Source organism: Meles meles, chromosome 11 (assembly GCF_922984935.1).
Source record: "Meles meles chromosome 11, mMelMel3.1 paternal haplotype, whole genome shotgun sequence".
NCBI classification, from domain to species: domain Eukaryota; kingdom Metazoa; phylum Chordata; class Mammalia; order Carnivora; family Mustelidae; genus Meles; species Meles meles.
The window spans coordinates 88,858,057-88,878,132 of NC_060076.1; the positions used below are offsets into that span (position 1 = coordinate 88,858,057).

The 20,076-nt window shown below is 44.4% G+C and overlaps 1 protein-coding gene across 1 annotated transcript in view; it reads right to left on the reverse strand.

Annotated features, from left to right (window-relative positions):
• PGM5 (phosphoglucomutase 5) overlaps nucleotides 1-15,711 on the reverse strand; it is a 191,393-nt gene extending 175,682 nt beyond the window's left edge. Inside the window, exon 1 of the mRNA XM_046022772.1 lies at nucleotides 14,983-15,711. Within this exon, the coding sequence (XP_045878728.1) occupies nucleotides 14,983-15,243 (261 nt within the window). The 5' untranslated portion in view covers nucleotides 15,244-15,711. The remainder of the gene's footprint in view (nucleotides 1-14,982) is intronic.
• Between the last annotated feature and the right edge of the window lie 4,365 nt (nucleotides 15,712-20,076).

The window sequence follows — 20,076 nt, forward strand, 5'->3', positions numbered from 1 at the left end:
GAAAAAAAAATACCAAGCTTTAACATTTTGGTTATAATTGGAGGGTTAAGAGGAGACTAAATCCTAGTTATCTGGAAATTTCACCTATGCAGATGTGCTCCTTAACCCAGCATTACCAGAAAAAGGCGTGATGCTGAACACTGTGTGTAAACCTAATTGTGGGACATCTGAGGCATGGTAAGGGCTGGAGGAGAAGCATGAGAGCCAGTGATGGAGTTTCTAAAGTCAGACATAGAAAATCATAAAGACATGTGTATCCCCTGGAAATGCTCACAAAAAAGGGACTTGAGCAGACAATGATTTTAAGAATCAAACCGGTAGGATCAGCCTCCTTCGTGTGAGTCTGATCAGCCTCCTTCCCGGTTGGTTAGCCACACCTGTCATTGACCAATGGACTCGGGAACAAAGCTCCATGAGGAACCCTCACGGTGGCAAGGAGGGAGGTGGTACATGGACTCAGCACCATGGCTTTCCTCTCACCAAGGCCAGCCTGGCTCTAGCCACCACTGGGCACCCGACGGAGACCAAAACTGAGTCCCTAATATGGTACCATTGCTGGGGTGACCAGCTAAACACCCGGTGGCAGGTTGATTACAGTTGGACCACTTCCCTCATGGAAAGGGAAGAGCTTTGTTCTTACTGAAGAGGACACACAGAAGAGAAGATACACCCAGAAGAAGCAGTGTGAAGACAGAGGCAGAGATCAGAGTAAGGTGGCCGCAAGCCAGGGAATGCCAAGGAATATGGCAGCCACCACACCAGAAGCTAGAAGAGGCATGGAATGATTCACCCTCAGGGCCCTCAGAGGAAGCAGGACCCTGCTGGATTTCAGACTTCTGGCCTTCTTCTAGCAACGGATAAAAGAAATATAACCTTTGGAAACCCTGTTGTTTAAAGAAAGAACACTCCATTTCGAAGTTAAAAGATCTAGATGGGAGTCTTGCCTCCACCCCAGAGGAGGGCAAATCACTTCACTTTTCTGAGGCTTCGTGTCTTCATCTGCAAAGCTGAGAATCTTAAGACGAGATTCCATAAAGAAAAACCCTTTATGAAATTAAACATGACATGTTACCACCACCCTCCTCGAACACTTGGTTTTTTAAATTTTTTAAAAGATTTTATTTATTTATTTGAGAAAGAGAGAGCATGAGCAGGGAGAAGGACAGAGGGAGCGGAGACGCAGACTCCCAGCTGAGTGCAGACGCTGGCGCGGGGCTCGATCTCACAACCCCGAGATCATGACCTGAGCTGAAATCAAGAGTCAGATATTTAACTGCTTAACTGACTGCGCCCCCCAGGTGCTTGCAAAATCACTTTTAGACAGCAGGTTATCCCTTATGCTACCATTTCACTTTCCAAACAAGTCCTAGAAATATTGCTCTCTGCCATCCCCATCACAGCAGATGCTACCCTGCAAGGAGAGGATGGTCTACTTACATAATTAACACTGCTTCTGTTTAGGGCATTGGAGCGGGCGGCATCTGACTTTTTTCCTGAGTGAAACCCAGACTGCAACCCGGAGCAGGGTGGGGTGGGGTGGGGGGTTCACGTTAAGACATCCTGCGGCTCCCCAACCTTCCCACAAGGGGCGCAGGGGGAATCACCACTCCCATTCCCATACGGTCTGGCTTTGGCTGGAGGAAAGGGAAACCAGCCTGGGCTTCACTTGCTACTGGGGAACATGTCCTTCCGTTCCCACTTGCAAAGGGGGTCAAGGTGGCCTCTAGTGCAGTGTCATGTACACAGGGAACAGGCGGTACACACATCTAGATCCCAGGATCCACAGGTAGTCACGTGCACACTATCACAGGGACGCTCGCAGACCTACTGAGGCACGTGAGTTTGAGCTTGTTCCTACCTAGGCAACACTTGCAGAGGCTCCGTAAAGAGAGGACGTAGCACGGGCTGGCGTGCAATGAGTCACATTTCCCAGGGTGCCATTACTTAATCATCTCTCTGTGTCTAGTCTCCTAGATGGATGTCGGAACCTCTCACCAACTCTTGAACCTCACCCGGACTGTGTCATTACTGCTCCACCCCTGATGGACACAGCAGGTGCCAAGGGAATCAGGGTGCCCCTCCACATGGCACAGACCAGCGTCCTGAGAAGAGAACCTTTTATCCCATAAAGCTTTCTCCCAGCCCTGGCATTTCTTTACACCAGATGCCATATACAACCCATTTTTAAAATAATTTTCTTTCTCAGGGCGCCCCAGTGGCTCAGTCAGTTAAGCATCTGACTCTTGATTTCAGCTCAGGTCATGACCTCAGGGTGGTGAGATCGAGCCCTGCGTTGGGGTTCTATGCTCAGCGGGGAGTCCACTTGAGATTCTCTTTCTCCCTCTGCTTCTCCCCCTCCCCCCCTCAAAATAAATAAATCTTTAAAAAAAGTAGTAAGTTTCTCTCGCATGGCTTGTTCTTTTCAGAACACTAAAAAACTATCCTTCTAAATTAGACTTAGCCATGAGTTCGGTTTCTAATTAGCTCAAAGTACTAGAGAGCAGCGATGGGCAGTTGAAGCCTGCAGGGTAGGGTCTCAGAGTACAGGCAGATTTTTTACTCCAAATGAGTTTCTCCAAGCAACAAAACACATTGTTTTCCTGTGTGAACTCCCTAAATACGACTCCCCTGCCATGATTTCCTTCGAGCTTTACACAAGCCATTTTTTTTTTAAAGCGTCCCAAAGAGAGACAAGAAAAAGAAAGCATGACGTTCCCCAATATCCTCCACTCACTGTGCCATATCCCTCTCATTCCCAAAGTGAATCAGAGAGCGAAGAGAGCAATAAACAGAAGCTTCCTTGATGGTTCCCAGAGCGTGGCGCGGACCACACAGCCCACCACAGTCATCTCCGAAGTGCACAGAGAGCCACAGACGCAAAGATGCCTGTTTCCTGTCTTCGCCGTTAAACACAAACCAAAACCCACGAAGCAAGGCCAAAGCCAAGCCACCATGATGGCAGGGCTTCGGTCTCTCGGCTCCAGCTGTCAGAGGGGCGTGCCAACCTTTGTGCAGTGCTGCCCATGAGTAAGCCGGAGATGGCTAAGTGGAATTTCGAGAAATAACAAACTCAGGACATGGATGTGATTATCCAAACATCAAGGGACTTCTCCATTTGCACATGGATAATGATGCGGTTATATCCTTCGTTACATGGAGACCAGATGGGAGCCCCTGAGCCCATCCTCAGCTTCCGGACCCCTGGAAGGTTTCACGCATACACTTTGGGGCTGGAAGGAGAGGTGAGAGCCCACCAAAATCAAATGAAGGTGGATTTCACATTCGGTCCCTAACATCTGAACAGATGCAGAAAAGTCACGCGTGCCCAGAAGTTTGGCCGAAGTTCTAGTCTTCCACCCCCTCAGCAGCTCTGGAGATCTCAGTGAGAACCAGGCAATCCAGCTTTGCTCAGATGCAAAATGGGGGTGCTGACCCTCGAACTTGGGTCCCTCCGAGGAATTAGGTAATTCAGCACTTGGAAAATACTGAAATCTTTACCTTGAGGTATAGGACGTGGCTCACTGGAGTAAGAAAGGGCTTGTCTGCTGCTAATTTATGAGGTGCTCACCCCAGCTGAAGACCTGGAGAGGAACCACTGGATCCACCTGAGTCAAGAACACAGAGTTGTACGCCCTGAGATACTATGAGATTTTTGTATCCAATGGGCTTCCTACTGGCTACGCGATTTGCGACAAGATCCCTCTGTGTCTCGGTTTTGTAATCTAAAAGATGGAAGGTGAGAGGAGGTAACGTAAGCAAGCTCCAGGTCAGTGTCCAGCACCAAACAAAGACTCAAGGGTCTTCCCTTGCCTTCCTTCCTCTTCCACTTGCCATTGCTTAATTCTTAAGTATGAATTCCTTAATTCGTAGTTATTGAATGAATCTGTTGTTGTTTTGCTAACCTATAGTGGTTTTCTAATTACAAATATATATATATATATATAAACATATATACATGTTCCCTTTTTGAACATTTAAGAAGTACACCTGCGCAAGAGGAAAATAAGAGTCGTCTCTAAATCTAAAAATGAGCACAGTTCTCATTTCTATGTAAATCCTCTTTGTCTTGGTATCTCTGCTTCTCTCTCTAATTTACATATTTCCATATTTTTATAAAAGGGATTATTGTATCACCTACATCGTAGGTGATATATATCCTAATATATCCAGCCCTTCCCTGGCATCTATGTTTCTGTGTCACTGAATATTCTTCCACGACTGGATTCTTAGTGTACGTATGGTCTTCCATTATTTAGATGTACCATTGTTTACTAACCAATATAAAAGTGCTCTTTGGGGTGCCTGGGACGCTCAGTCAGTTGAACAGCCAACTCTTGGTTTGGGCTCAGGTCGTGATCTCAGGGTCTTGAGATCAAGCTTCATGTCAGGTTCTGCACTCAGCGCAGTGGGCTTGAGAGCATCTCTCTCCCTCCCCCTCTGCCTCTCCCTCCCACATTTGCACGCACGCACGCGTGCTCTCTTTCTCTCTCTCTCTCTCTCCCTCTTTAAAAATAGTTTTTTTAGAAAGTGTTCTTTTACCTGAAGTTTTTGTATGTGAAACTAAAAAATGTTTGAGGACTAAACAGGGGCTATGAAATAAATGAAACTGCATGTAGCTTGGCAAAATGAAAGAGCAAATTAGTTGTAACATGCCTACATAAATACAATGTCTTCTTTCTTCTTTAACCACCAAGCCTGCTCCCTGAGAAGGTGCTGAAGTCCACGGTAAGGAGTGACAAGACCGCGTTTGTACTCTCGTCTCGATCTGGATCATTTCATTTTCCTCTCTGTGCCTCTGACTTGTACTATCTGCTAGGATGCGCGATGCCGACTGGCTAACTTTCCCGTGTTGGTGAGCTCACCGTAGAGCTGCTCTTGCAAGACAGATTCCCGCCCAGAACAGTAAGATTTCTTCGGTTTATATCTCTTACTATCAGCCCCTCCAATTCCAGTCCAATTCTCCTAATTCTCAAAGAAACATAGGTCATCTGGGAATATTTAGCCACTCCTTTGGTTCTATGTAATCTTCAGACATTTCTGACATCTTGTCGACTCTCCTCTTGAAGACATCCAGGGAAGAAGATATATATCTGGGGAAGGGGCTGTCCTGTGCATATACCCACACACATATGCTACTCAATAAACTGTCTAAATGCGTAAAAACACTTTCCATCTGGTACCTTTATAGGTACACACACAAAAATTATATCATTATATAGATATATAATATGTATATATATATAAAGAAAGCTATATCTATAAAACAAAAAACTCTATCTTTGGCATCTTTATAGATCGAATATACATGTGTGAATATATACTTAATATATATACCCACACTGCAATAAATGTGTGTGTGTGTGTCGCCTGCATATCCCCCCCCCAAAATAAACCTCAGTCTCTATAGCCATGTGTTTTTTCCTGAGTCACTGTCATAATCAATTAAAATACATTTATGTGGCTTTTTAAATAAATTACATCAGACCCGTTTCCGTCTGGCTGGGAAACAATTCCTGCCCCTTTGCTAAGTGCCCCCACGCCTCGAACTGTGTTCCAGTGAACTGAAGACCTCTGGCAATAACAGATTTACAGCTCAGCAAGACTGAACAATTTACTGTTATGTATGACAGCAGGGCCGGGTCTTCTGTGTTCTGTTCCACATTAGCATCCAACACTTTACATCTGGGAGATCCTGTCCAAAAAAATGACCATGCCCGGGAACCAAACGTTCGGCGAGGCTGCGGGAACAGACACCCGGACAAACATCCTGACCAAATATCGCACCTCCAGCGCCTGCAGCTGTCCGCGCTCAGACGACTCAGCAGATTAGCGTGGAGTCCCCTAGCCTCTGCTCGGTCTGTTCCTCTCAGTAATCTCTCACATGGCCCCGTCCGTTAGGCTTGAAAATCCTCATGAAATGAGCAGATTGGGGGGTGGGGAGTGGGGAGAGTCCTGCCTGAACGCAGCCGGAGCCTCAGAAAGGTTTAAGGTGGAGAAGCATGGCGCTGACTCAGCTCATTCATGCTGGGAAATAACGCACAGACACCGCATGCACGGGCGCACGCCACACTAGGAGCGCGGACGGGATGGCGACTTCAGCAGTCAGCACCCAAGCCATTTAGCCCCCAGCAGGGAAGAAAGGCCAAAGTCAAGAGGAAGCCTTACCAAAGCAGCCGGGATCGCCACATGAACAGTACAGTTACTGAGACTACAGGGCACCCCGCCCAGGTCCTCTCATTTTAATCAGAGGAGACGAGTTTGGTAATAATTGTGTTATGAGAACAAATAAAATAATTGATAATAATCCTCCCAGTGAACCTGGAAGATGTGGGGGCAAGTAGTTTTACTTTTCCTATTTGTATAAATGAGGAGATCAACCCCAGAAAGCCACGTGACTTTTCCGTGGTCACGCAAGTTGCAAACAATAGTATCGGCATTCAAATCCAGACTGTCTCCTTTTTATTATATTTTCCTGGTGTCTTTAATCATCAGAGCAATGCATACACGTGTATGAGTATTTAATAAAAAGAAGTATACGACGTCGAAAGAGAAAGGATTCTCCTTCCCTGCCACACACCCATATATCCCATATTCACCCATAACAGTGAATACACTGTTAACTGTAATATATTCTTCTAACCCTATTTTCTATGCCTACATTATAGATTTGTTTCATGTGGCCAGAGACCCAGACGACATTTCTAACTAAGCTGCTTTATTAAATCTTGTGATAAAGTATAATGGTGTTTACTGAAAAGACAGACACACATCAGCAAAATTATATGCGAAACTTGCCCGAAGAACTTTCTAGAAAACATCTGTTCTCCTCGAGCCCTTCGTGAACTCTGGATTTTTGATAGTTTCTGTACAGACGAGGGATAGAAGTTGGAAGTACATTCTTCTTAATCTACTACTTGCTTTGTTTCACTGAACAAACTATCATTCGTATCTTTTTCATGTACGTATAGATCTACCTTCTTTGTTTACGGGTTTTAATGCCTCAGTGGTAGGCTTGTGTCATACATTAGGTATCTATTCTCTACTAATGAGCATATAAACTGTTTCTAAGGTTTTCTTGCAAAATGCTGTGATTAGTATTCCTGTACATAGACATTTCCACCTTTGTATTAGGAAATTTACAGGACAGATTTTTAGATTCATGGATTGGTGGATTACTGGACAAGTATTCCATTGATTTTGGTGCATACTGCTAAACTGAACTGCCTGCCCTAAAGGTTCTATCAAGTTAACTTCCATTAGCATGACAATTTTCAAATGTTCACACCAACTCCGAGTACTTTCAGTTTTTTTCAAATTGATGGATTGGTTTTGTTTATATTTTTTTTTTGGTTATTAATGAAGATGATCTCCTTTTCATATGTTTGTTGTTGTAGTTGATAATATTTCTTTTGAATTTTTTGAATTTTTTACTGATTTAGAGAAGCTTTTCATAGAGTATAGATATTAACCATTTGTTATAAACTCTGGTCTTCTGATTTCAACTTCTTTTCCCTTTCCATTAGAAAGCCTTAAATATAAAACTAGATACCCCTGGCTACCAAAGAGATCTCTTATTAATAAGAGGAGAAGAAGGCAATCATTAAATATTACATTACAAAACAGCTATAACTAGAGACGTGGAAAAGAAAAATTTCTGTGACTCAATGCCAAGAAAAATTTCTTCAAATTTCCTGAAAATTTTCTCTTCACACAAATATAAGCATCACTCCCAAATCTGACCATCACTAAAAATGTAGGAGATGAAAAACTCTTAAAGCTCCAGAAAATGTGGACTTTAACAAGACTCATATCCATAACTAATGAGAGTCAAGTCCGAAGAAAGGACCTAAAGCTTTTCCCTTGGCTTTACAAGTATAAACATTTAAGGCATATTGGCCAAATTTTGAGTGTTTGCAGTTAACTGCCAAAGCTGTAGGCGAAACAAAGGATGTTGAGTTTCTACCTTCAATTTAAGAATCCCTGGAAATTTCAGACCCTTTTCCCCACCCCACCTGCCTATTATTCTCAAAAAATCCTGTTCAAATCCCATCCCAGTATCTGGTCTAAAAGAAGGGCGACCAGGGCCCCAAAACGTGAAGGTTAAGTTTAGCAAAGTAAATACCTATGCTTAGCTTCCTCAAAATCAGGTTCCAACTTCTATCCCTCAGATCCGTACAGAAACTATCAAACCTTCAGAGTTCACGAAGGACTCGAAGAGAACAGATGTTTTCTAGAAAATTCTTTGGGCAAGTTTCACACATAATGTTGGTGATGTGTGTCTGTCTTTTCAATAAACATCATTATGCTTTATCACAAGATTTAATAACACAGCTTAGTTAAAAATGTCATCTGGGTCTCTGGACACATTAAACAAAGCTTAAAATAACCCACCCCAGCAACTGGGAGGGCCCAGCTGTTCTTAAAACCTCTCCCATTCCTTTTCCTTCCCCATAAAAAAAAAAAAAAAAAAAAAAAAAAAAAAAAGTGAATGATGACTTGAGGCTAACAGATTCAAGAATGGACTGGGTTTTGAAGGGGCGGGGGGTGGGAGGTTGGGGGAACCAGGTGGTGGGTAATAGGGAGGGCACGTATTGCATGGAGCACTGGGTGTGGTGCAAAAACAATGAATACTGTTATGCTGAAAAGAAATTTTTAAAAAATGAAAAAAATTTTAATTAAAAAAAAAAAGGAATGGACTGACTGAACAGGGAGAAAGAGGGAACCAAGGGCACCAAGGAAACCAAGGGCTATTGCTCTTATAATGGATTTCCCATTTCCACAATTCAGGGATGGGGATTTGGGAAGGTTAGCGAAAGAAAGTTATGGCAAGCTCTTTGGGGCTTTCTTGTGTATTACAATCCTGCCCTTCCTAATGTCTGGGCCATAGTAACTCATTCCATTCACCTATTCTGTAGGGAACTTCAGTCGAAAATATAGAACAATCATCACCCAGTTCTTTTTCCTTTCTAGAGACAGGACCTGAAGCCAGCCAATCCGAGACTTCCAGAGTCACCCCAGGAAAGAAGCCTTATATGTTGAAACACAGGCTTCCCTCTCTTGCTTCCTTCTTCTTCCCTCCCTACGTTCCACACACCGCCATATTCCACTCTGCCTCGCTTCCAAATCTATGCTCCTTTTCTTTGGGACATCAAAATTTGTTCCCCAGATAGCTCTGATAAATGTCAAGACAAGGCTTTCCCATTCTTTGGAAAAACCACCTCTGCATGGCACATTGGACTCAAACACGGTCGGCACAAGCATCCCTCTGGAGGGCATACCCCAGTCCCTCGCTGACGCCGCCTTCTTCACACCATTGCACTTCAACCTCCACCCCTAAAAGATTTCACAAGGCATTGAGAAGTTCTTGCAAGCTGAGCTGTATGCTAATATTATTATTACCATTCCTGATCATCACATGGCCAGCATACTGTGTGGTTAATCAACATATGGATTTTTCTCTTGGCTAAAACGTGCAACAGAACTCTAAGTTGTTTTGCTCAAAATGTGGCAGTCAAATCACTGTTTTAGGAGATATATTCAGTTGACCATAATAATATTCCCTTACATTTCTTAAAGCTATGGATGTTACATAACGCTTTCATTTGATTCCCAGGATAACTCAGCCCTGCTGTCCCACCCAATGTATAGATGAGGAAACAAGTGGTTTCTAGGTATTTCAAGAGGCTAAAGCATTTGCTCTGCAACTTGTATGGCCAAGCTAGGAAAAGAAAGCAAGCCTTCCAGCTGCTGATATGGAGCTTTTTCTACCATACCTCATTATCTCCCGGGCTAAGGTCAGAAGACAGTGTGGTTATCATCACATGAAGAAATCTGGTTTGGGTTTGCTAAAATGCATCTGTAGTGTTTGGTGACCTACCTTTATTTAATTTATAGTTGTTTTTGGTTGTAACAGTCTGGATCCATAAAAAAAAAATTTTACACTTTAAATACTAAATCATAGAGCTGTGCTACCTAGTATGGTAGCTACTAATCACTTGCAGCTACTTAAACTTAAATTTTAATTAATTAAAATTAAATAAAACAAAAGATTCAGTTTTTCAGTCACACTTGGTACATTTCGACTGCTTGATAATCACATGTGGCTAGTGGCTGGGGTAGATTACAGAAACTTTCCATCATCTCAAAACATTCTAAAAGTTCTATTGGACCGTGATGAGACAGATAGATAGATAAACACATACACACACACACACACACATACGTGTGTGTGTGTATTTATATATATATATAGTCATCTCCAGAGACAGAAAACTTTAGAAAAAGTCAGAAACATCTTCAGGCACAGTGCTGCCATCTGTCCAATATTAAAGGTACTTTACAACTTTAAAAAAAAAAAAAAAAAAAAAAAAAGATTAGAACAAAGAAGAGAAAGAGAGAGATGCCCTTAGTCACAGATGGATTCACCCAGAAAATGGCAAAGGCATTTATTCATAATGTAGTCATCACTTACATTTAGCTCTTGAAATCTTTATGAGATTAAAATAAATTGATAACTAGAGGATCTAAACCCCTAAGAAGTATCTGCAGCAGATAGAAAAAGAAATAATTTTTAAAAACCACTTAGTTACAGGGGTGCCTGGGCGGCTCAGTGGGTTAAAGCCTCTGCCTTCGGCTTAGGTCATGATCTCAGGGTCCTAGGATTGAGCCCCGCATCGGGCTCTCGACTCCGTGGGGAGCCTGCTTCCTCCTCTCTCTCTGCCTGCCTCTCTGCCTACTTGTGATCTCTGTCTGTCAAATAAATAAAATCTTTTTTTAAAAATCACTTAGTTACAAACTAAGTTTATATTGGTAACAAACTAAGTTCTGCAATTCATTTAAATGATGCTGTTTACTCTCATACTTAGTAGATATTTTTCTTTGCTCTTATATGGTATGACACCATATAAGAGTCTGGATCCTTGAAAAAAGAATTATAATACTTCTGGGGACTTTTTAGATAAGTTCGCACAGCCACATAAAAATTACAAAAACAGGTAAAAGTATCTTCTCACTAACTTGCAAATCCATTCAAACTGATCATATAAAAATTCAAGAGTTCACAGTGAAACTCAAAAGAGCAAAAGGAAAGCCAAACAAATTCGTGTGTCAAGAGTGGAAGTGGCTATTTTGCCAAATCCTGACTGAAAATTTATAATTTAAAAAGAGAGGGAAATAAACATAAATTCTGCTTTTCCAGAAGGAACTCTATTACAGGATAGCCCAATAGTGAGCGAAATGCCCAGTTTTTAGAAAAATGCTAGCTGAAGCGTGTAGATAGAATTAGAGAATTAAAAATCATTTTGAAACCCCTAATGAAAGAATCCACTCAAGCCAGGATCACTAATGGAAGCTAAAACAACTGAGTAAAGGGTGACAGGAACTGGATATTCACATGGTACAAACCTCACCCCACAGGCTACTGGCCAGTTCCAAGGGGGAAAGTACTGGAAGATAGAGGCAATCACCACAACAGCCCTATAGTCATCTCAGTACCATGAACATCTGGTCAACCAGAGATTGTTTCCTAACACAATACAACATGAATATACACCATCACCTACGAAATAGTCTTGCCAAAAAAAGAAAAAAAATGTTGAGCCTGAATCTAATTAAGCCTTTAGAACTCAATTCTAGTATACACACATACACACACACAGGAAATATCATGAAAAGTTAAATGACACCATAAAAAAAAAAAAATCAGAAAATTCCAGAAAGCGGGGCCGAGGGAGGCATTCTACAGGACAACCAACCGACCTCGTCTCCTCAATAAGTCAATTTCATTAACAGAAAAAAATAAGGAGGGAGATATTTTCTAGGCTAAAAAAGACTTAAGACATAACCAAATGCAATGTGTGTTCCTTGAAACTAGTTTGAAGAAAACGAGTTTGAAAAAAACAGCTATAAAAGACATTTCAGAATAATTGAGGAATCTGAATGTAGGATGGGTAATAAATGAAGAAATCCTTTTTTTATTTTGTTTGGGATGATAATGATATTGTAACTATCAAGAACATTGTTCTTAGTTTTTAGAGATCCATACTGAATTTAAGGATAAAACATCATTTTAAAAATATACTTTAAAATACTTTAGCCCTCAAAAAAGATGGAACAGATATAGGAAAAATAATAACAGCCTGGGGTATGGACATATGGAAGCCATTTATCTATTCTCTGCTTTTCTGAAAGTTTGAAATATTCAGAATTTTACAATAAAAAAATTTTTTATCCCGAATTGTACCGGCTATATGTCGGAGAATCTGTTTCAAACTCTATGATATATTAAGATATAAGTGGTGCAGTTCATCACTTTGGAAATTCCAAACTTCTGTTCTCCTCTAGCAATTATATAATCAAAGAGCGACTACAGTTGGTTATATTAAACTGCATAGTAAAATAACTTTATCAAACCCCAAATCTTTCACATACAGAGAGGCAGCCCTATCACTCAGGTTCAAGTCAGTTCAAAGAGAATAAATACAATTTTTGTACTATTTTTCTAACCCGTTAATGAATACCCAATGGGAAATCAAGAGAGGAAAAGTTTTTGGAACCAAGGGTCTTCATTCCTATCAATTTGCCATCATTCAAGACCAATTTTGTTCATGGTGAACCCCCTTTCTCCTGAAGTCAGGCTTCTGATTGTTCATTTGCCCAAGCAAAAGCCTCAAGAAGGTGAACAAAATGAGAAGACTGGTTTAAATTGGCTGCCTGAACCTTTGATAAACGTTGGCCATTCCCTTCACTCCTACCCACCCATTTTGGAAATAACACTTTTGGATTATTTAGGAGATGGTGCTTCTGTATAGACTGTGACTTGTCATTCTGTCCCTTCTAACAACCACGAGGTTAAGCGTGGCTCTGTTTTAACCGTTTATTAACATATGCTACCTATCGCCTAAAATAAACTCCACCTTAAAGTTAATAAGATGTGGTTATCAGAGAAGCCACTGAAGTAAGAAGTTGAAGAGACCTGATGGGACCGTGTGCCAAGAAACAAGAAAGCAGGGGCACCTGCGTGGCTCAGTAGGTTAAAGCCTCTGCCTTCAGCTCGGGTCATGATCTCAGGGTCCTGGGATTGAGGCCCACATCGGGCTCTCTGCTCAGCAGGGAACCTGCTTCCTCCTCTCTCTCTCTCTCTCTCTCTCTGCCTGCCTGCCTGCCGTACCTGTGATCTCTGTCTGTCAAATAAATAAATAAAATCTTTAAAAAAAAAACCAGATGAATATATATAAATGAATATATATATTTTTAAAAAAAAGAAACAAGAAAGCATAGCAATACCTTGCCTGTGCAAATCGACAACTGTAGCTTCAAAACTATCCTCACCCACAATAAATAAGTGGATGTTTTCCTCCCTCCCTAAAAAAAAACTGGCCCAGGAAGGAGTACAAGAGCTGCCCTACCTCTCCCAAGGCTCCTTATCCTCCATCACTCCACGGGAACAGCTTTGTCAGACAAGAGTAAAAGACCATTTGTCAACCTCTCTCCAACTCCCTGATTCAAGCCAACTTTTATCGATCCATGTAAGGAGCCAGAGAGAAATACTAGTGCTGTCTCACCAGCCACATCGCCTTCCGAGGTTGGAAATCCCAGCTCTACCGCCCATGCCACCCCTCAGCGCCTTCTTCCAATTGCTTTTGGGTTATTTTATTTGGGAGAAAAAAAATCTACTTTCCCTACCCCTAAAACACTGCAAGAGGGGAATCAGAGTACACAAACATGGAGCATGGATGACACCAAAGATTAAAAAAAAGAAAGGAAGGAAGGGAGAAAATTAAAAGGATGGGGTCGGGAAGGAAAAAGGGAATCCACACCCCAGAGAGTTGCTTAGTTTCACTTTTTTAAATGTTCACACTCATTTATACATCGGTAGGGATTCCACTTAAATGTGCTATGTGTGGGGTTCTGGCTCAAATGACTCTTTTAGACAATATTTCCCACAAAGACCGCTGAAGGGAGGTGTCCCTCTTGCAGAAGTCCACAGAGGCTACGGGATTTGGGAAGGAGGACAGGGAGCTACGGGATGATGCCAGAAGGTGTTTCAGCTGTAGGACAGAAAGGAAGGAAGAGGAGAAACCTCCAAGGTCTGCAGAGGTGGTGGGAGAAGAGAGAGGAAATGAGGATGAAATCTGAAAGGGAGAAGAGGTACAAAATGCTATCAACTGCCAGAGAGTCTTCCGCAGAGTAGTTAGGAATTGCTTTAAAAAAGGCAGCGCAAGTCTCATTTCAGATCATTGAGAGATACCGCTCCCCACCATGACACACACAGAACTGAGGGCAGAGAGGCTGTGTGGCACGGAACTGATCTCCACCCCAGCCCTGCACAAACCAGATGAATAGTGAAGTGATTCCACTGGGTTAATGAACCACTTATACTAAAAGTCTTTCGGGTCCACTCTTGCCAAGCATGCCAGGAATCAACACTGGAGTGTTGTGTGTGTGTGTGTGTGTGTGTGTGTACACGCACGCGTGTGTTTGAGATACTACTTACTGTTAGATCTGGGGGAGCCAAAACTTAAAGGGGAAGAAGAGGACTGCCAGTAGGGCACAGGAGAAAAAGGAAGGAAAGGGGCGGGGGGGGGGGGGGGCACTATGTTGGTAGCTTAGGAAAGAAGTGGGGGTAGGGAAGGCAGGGTAGTAAACCGGTGAGAACGGGTAGTTTTAAAGGGCCGGGGAAGAAGAGGCCCAAAAGCAACGCGGGCAGGTGCGGGCCCTGGGCAGAGAGCCCGGGAGAGCGCAGGGCGATGTGGCAGGTTCCCTCGAAGCGGAACCCTGAAAGTCTTTAGGGGACCTCAAGGAGAGGACCTGGGGGAGTCGCTGCGCGGGGGTGGGGGTGGCAGTGGCGGTGGCGGTGGGTGTTGGGCCTGCGTGGGGGGCGGCAGGCAGGAGGGAGAAGGGCGGGGACCGAGGACGGCAGCTTCGGGCGGTGGTGGCGGCGGCGTGGTGGGAGGCGAGGGTCAGCGGGGACAGGTCACTCACCCCGTTGGCCGCAGCCATCTGCACCACGATCTCGGTGGCCGTCCTGCTAAAGTACCTGCCGTCGCTGCCCACCACCATGGTGCAGCCCTGGCGGTCGCGCAGGTCGATGGACGACAGCACGCTCTGGATGAAGTTGGGCAGGTAGTTGCGCTGGCCCTCGAAAAGGCCGGTGGGCCGCCGCAGCCCCCCGCCGCCGGCCGGCCGCTGGTCCTCGTAGGGCACGGTGGGCACCGTCAGCACCGGGATGGGGCTCCCCTCCATGGCGCCTCCTGGCCGGTCCTGCCGCGGCTCCCGGGAGCCGGAGGGAATCTGCAGCCCGCCGGCCCCCCTGCTCCCCACCAGCTTGGCTACGCGCCCGGGCTCCGCCTCGCGCCCTGGCCCCGGCCCCCTCCGCAGCCCTGCGCCCTCCCGCGGATCCAGCAGAGTTTGGCCTCTACCTTCCAAGAAAGTTTGCTCCGGCCCAGCTCCCTCTGGAGCCGGATCCCCCGAGGCGCCGGCAGTGTCGGGTCCCTGCTGGACTCACTTAAGGGAGGGTGCCCCAGAGCCTACTCCCAGGGCCGGCCAGCCCGACCCAGGAGACCCCGCTCGCCCGCCTGGCCCCAGCCTTCCCGGCGACCGCTTCTCTGCCAAGCGCACACACCCTCTGCTAGAAAACAGCCGGGAGTCGGGGCGCGAGTTCGAGCAGGACTTGGGGACCTCTACCAGACCCCCACTCCCTCTCCCCTCCCACCGCAGCCCGGTCTCCCAGTCTCCCTGCAAGTGAGTCTTTTACAAGACCAAGTTTCTCTTTTGAACAAGGAGGAAGGAGGGAGTTGGGAGGGGGCTGAACCTTTTGCCACCAGCGAACAGCCCCGAGCCAAAAATAACCCTGGAAAGGCGAACTGAGAATTGTTATCTTCTGCCAGCACTGAAATTGGAGGCTGAGCATTGCATGTGTGTCTGTGTGTGTGGGTACACACCCCACCACTACCATTTGTTGCCGGGAATCACAGACTGTCAGGCCCTTGAACCATGGAGGACCCACCCAGCCGTCCACACTTTTCCCTGGGCTCTCTCAGGGCAGCGCGATCTGCAGCTTGGAAACTCCCACCCCACCCCTTGTTTGTTGTGGTGGTTGCAACAACAGCAACACAGACACTATTTCTTTCTTCTTCCTACTCCTTACCCTCCCTAGCCCAGCTCCTGCTTAGAAACGGGCTGGTCCCACACTGTTTGTCCACACTGCTGAGCTTCCTGCCCCGGTAATCACTTTCCATAGGAAAAGGGTAGAGTACTTCTTAATACCCTACCAGGAATGAATGAATAAACAAGGACAAGATACCAGGAACTCTCCTGGGTCCTTTCCATGCATCTTCTCATTCTGCAGGGGGCAAGGGATGGTCTGCATTTATGTCTCCATAAAGCCCATCTAAAACCCAAACCAAGAAATACTCCATAGAAAACAGAAGTGAAGAGACAATGGACCGAAAGGATAAAACCCAAACAGGAAGAAACTATTGTTTTGTTTGGGGTTTGGGTTTGGGTTTTTTTGGCTTCTATCACCTTTCACTCTCCAAGCATTTTTGCACCCACTAAGGCTACTGTCCTGAAATCCGCTGCTTCTCCCCCCAAATACTGTCCACTTGCTGGGACTAAGCTTGACCTGCTGCAGGGTTGGAAAAGCATTTGATCACAGTAAAATGAGTGTGAATAGAAGGTCACAATTACATGCTGTTTTGCATACAAAGGCTTTGCATCTGTTTTCTCTCTGTAGGCTCAAAGCAAAAGAAGAAAGCATGGCATTCATATCCTTTCCATTTTACAGATGAGAAAAGGGAGGCTTTCTGTGAAATCAAGGGAGTGTCTAGGATGGCATTTGCAGTCAGTCCGAATTCTTGTATGGCCCCTCCTGTTTTTGTTGACATCATTGAAGTGTGAGACAAAACCAATGTAGCCAGCAATGGAATCTTGTTGGGACTTCTTAGCTAGCCTCTTAAACACCAAAGTTCGGTTGTCATTGTGGGCTTTATATTTTTTAAATATATTTTTGTTTTTGTTTTCCTTGGGTCCCCAAGAGCCCATTCCCCTGTAGCACCCAACAGAGAGAAGAACTTCCACTCTTCTAAGGATCTGTGTACATCCCTATGGCATAGGGGTTTTTAAATCACTGTCTAATAACATTTTCTTTTGCAGGGAAGGGCAGTATCATTCCCAAAAGAGAAGGTAGTAAATCCTCTGCCCCTGTAAAGAAGAGAAGGCTTCGGCCTCAAAGATGACCAGAAGATCTACTTCTCCATCTCTCCACCTCCAACATTGTTTCTCCTACCAAAGGCTAGCTCCTTCCACAAGGCTAAGGACAAGGCATCCATATCTCAGACAAGCTTTTACAGTTATACCAAATAAGAGAGGGAAACCTCTTTCCTTTGTTCTAATCCCCATATTCCCAAAGACTCTGGTCCAGCTCAAGACAAAGTGTACAACCACATAGCCAGACCCCACAGTATCTTTGGAGTTTCTCCAAAGTAAGGGGGCGTTGTTCCCCAGAAGGAGGAGAGATGGGCAAGCAACCACAATTGTCCACCACATAATTGACACTTGCACGGATCAAGACTTACAAAACTTATTTTTCTTTTCGCTAAATTCATACAGCGCTTTGCATCATTGATAAGGAACACTCACAGGCTGCCACACCTTTCTATGTACGCCTTCTCTCTGCCAGCTGTACGTGACCTTGGAGTATATCCTTAACCTCTCCCCACCTGAGTGTCCTCACTGTGAAATAAGAATCATTATCATCCTCGCCTCACTCGATGTTGGGAGGATTAAAATGCATGGTATAGGGCCTGACACACAGAAAGGCATTCGTTCAAAGATGTTCACAGTATCACCATCAATATCGTATTTATCATTATTATGAATGTCCTCTGTAGCAAGAACTAATTGATATTTTTGCAGGGACCACCACTATACAGAAAGGGGCTTTGGGCATAGGTGACATTCTATACACATCGCTTGAGATAATCTGTGGTTTTTGACAATGGAAAGTCAAGAAATATAGAGTAAATCTCCCCTTGAAATGTACAAAAGGGATTTAGGAACTAAAGAAATCTCTTCAAAGCTGCCCTCAAAGTTGGTCAAGTTAGTTCTAATAACTGTGTTACAGTGATGGAGAAAGGAACCTGAGAGGGCCTCCAGAAGAAATGCCTTGGGGTAAAATGAGAAGGTGGGATTAGATCAGTGTTTCCCAAAGGACTTTCCTCAGAACCTGAGTGCCTCCCAATGCCTCACAAAGCAGAGCTGCCTGGTCAAGCAACTTGGAAGTCCTCCACACAATACTCCATTCTTGGAGCTTTGCAATGCACATTTTCCTACGAAAATCTCTGCGAGCTTTTAAACTGGTTCTTCTCAAGCTCACATGCCCACTTTGTCCAGGGAAAGCCCCAGACTAGCTTTGTGACTATAGCCTGGAGACAGTCCCCCTTCCCCTTCACCTGTCCCCAGGGGGCTAGGTAGGGGATGAATACACTTTCCCGATTTTAAAGGGCGGGTCGCCCCTTTGTGTTAGGTTGGCACTTCTCTGCAGTGTGGTCCACAATGAAGGGGAGGCCTGTTTGCTGAGGTGTCTCTCAGCCTTCTCTAAGCCTCTAGGGGAAAGCATCTTACTGAGAATTCCTGGCATGTAACAGGAGCAACTGATCTATCTTTCCTTCCCCTGGGGACTTCGGGGCTCTCAAAAAGGTGTCAGCCGCCATCTTCATAGAGATGAAGATAGGCGCTGCCTCAGCTAGACCAGCATTGTCTACAAAAAGAATTGGAGGGGGCTGAGGTGTCCAGTGAGCTTTGCAGATTCACAAAGCACGTTAGCATATTAAAGACTCTGAAGTTCCACAGAAAAGAAAACTATTCAACTTTAACCTAGCATTTCCACATCTTATCTGACCATGGTCAAGTAAGGTCTTTGGCAAAACACCTACTAACAGATCAAGGACATGAATATTCCATGAAACACTTTAGATCTCTGGGGTCCCTTCCCGCTACATTATTCTATAATTTCCCTTTTTACTTGTGAGGCATTAAAAGATTAATTTCTTAGGCTTCCCTGTATGAACTTACCAGAAGGTGCCAAGGGGGAAAGGCTGAACTACCCAATTAAAAAAAAAAAAAATTCCCTTGAGAGATTTTGAGACTTAAAATGAATTAAATATATTTATAGATTTGTTTTTATATGTTCCATTCTTCCACACACCTCCCCGCACCCCACCACCCCTGACCCACTGCTAGCAGGAAAGACTGGCACGCATATTTGGCCTGTGGTGATTACACACACCTGTTCAGTCAGGGTCCACATCTGTGCACACGGGGAGTGCTAAAAATAGGCTGTTGACTTACTGATACTAAGAGCAGAAGAAATATCAAAAGTACAGGACAAGAGGCAGAAAAGCAGGTAGAAAATCTCCAGGGCGGACATCTTGGATGTACTCATTTTAAATCTGCCCCAACAGCTTCTGGTGATGGGGAAAGTCAATTCCATATTTCTCTTAAAACACACCGTTTTCCACCAAGCCTCTGTTCCCTAACAAAGGAAATACAGATCACAATTCCAACAGAACTTGCTGCTTCTCCAGCCCCCTCCCTAGAAGGTCACTGAGTAAACGTTCGAGGGATGTAATGTGGGAAACAGAGGCAGAAGAAAAGTTGTTCAATTTCCTTATTATCTAGAGCCACTGACAAGTCCTTGAAAGAGGCAGAGTGACATTCCTCCAGCGTCTCAACTGCTCCCACCTTAATACTCTGCTAAGGGCAAAAGGCAAATCCTAGCCTGACCGCCCCACCCCAACCAGAGTCCTGTAAGTCTACTTTAATATATAAAAATTCCTTTGGAAACGTCCTTTATCTCTAAACCCTCCAAGAAACGGGCTGGCACTCATCCCCAAGCATATGGGGATATATATATACCTTAAGGGTCTCACGACTAAGGTTTTATTAGATAGTAATAAACGACCTTTCCCCAACAACAGCCAGTCCCTCAAGGTCCTGAAAACCTTGCTTCCAAAATTCCTTAGAGACTGACGCCATCCCTGACGCCCTCCCAACTTGCAAGTATATAATGGACCA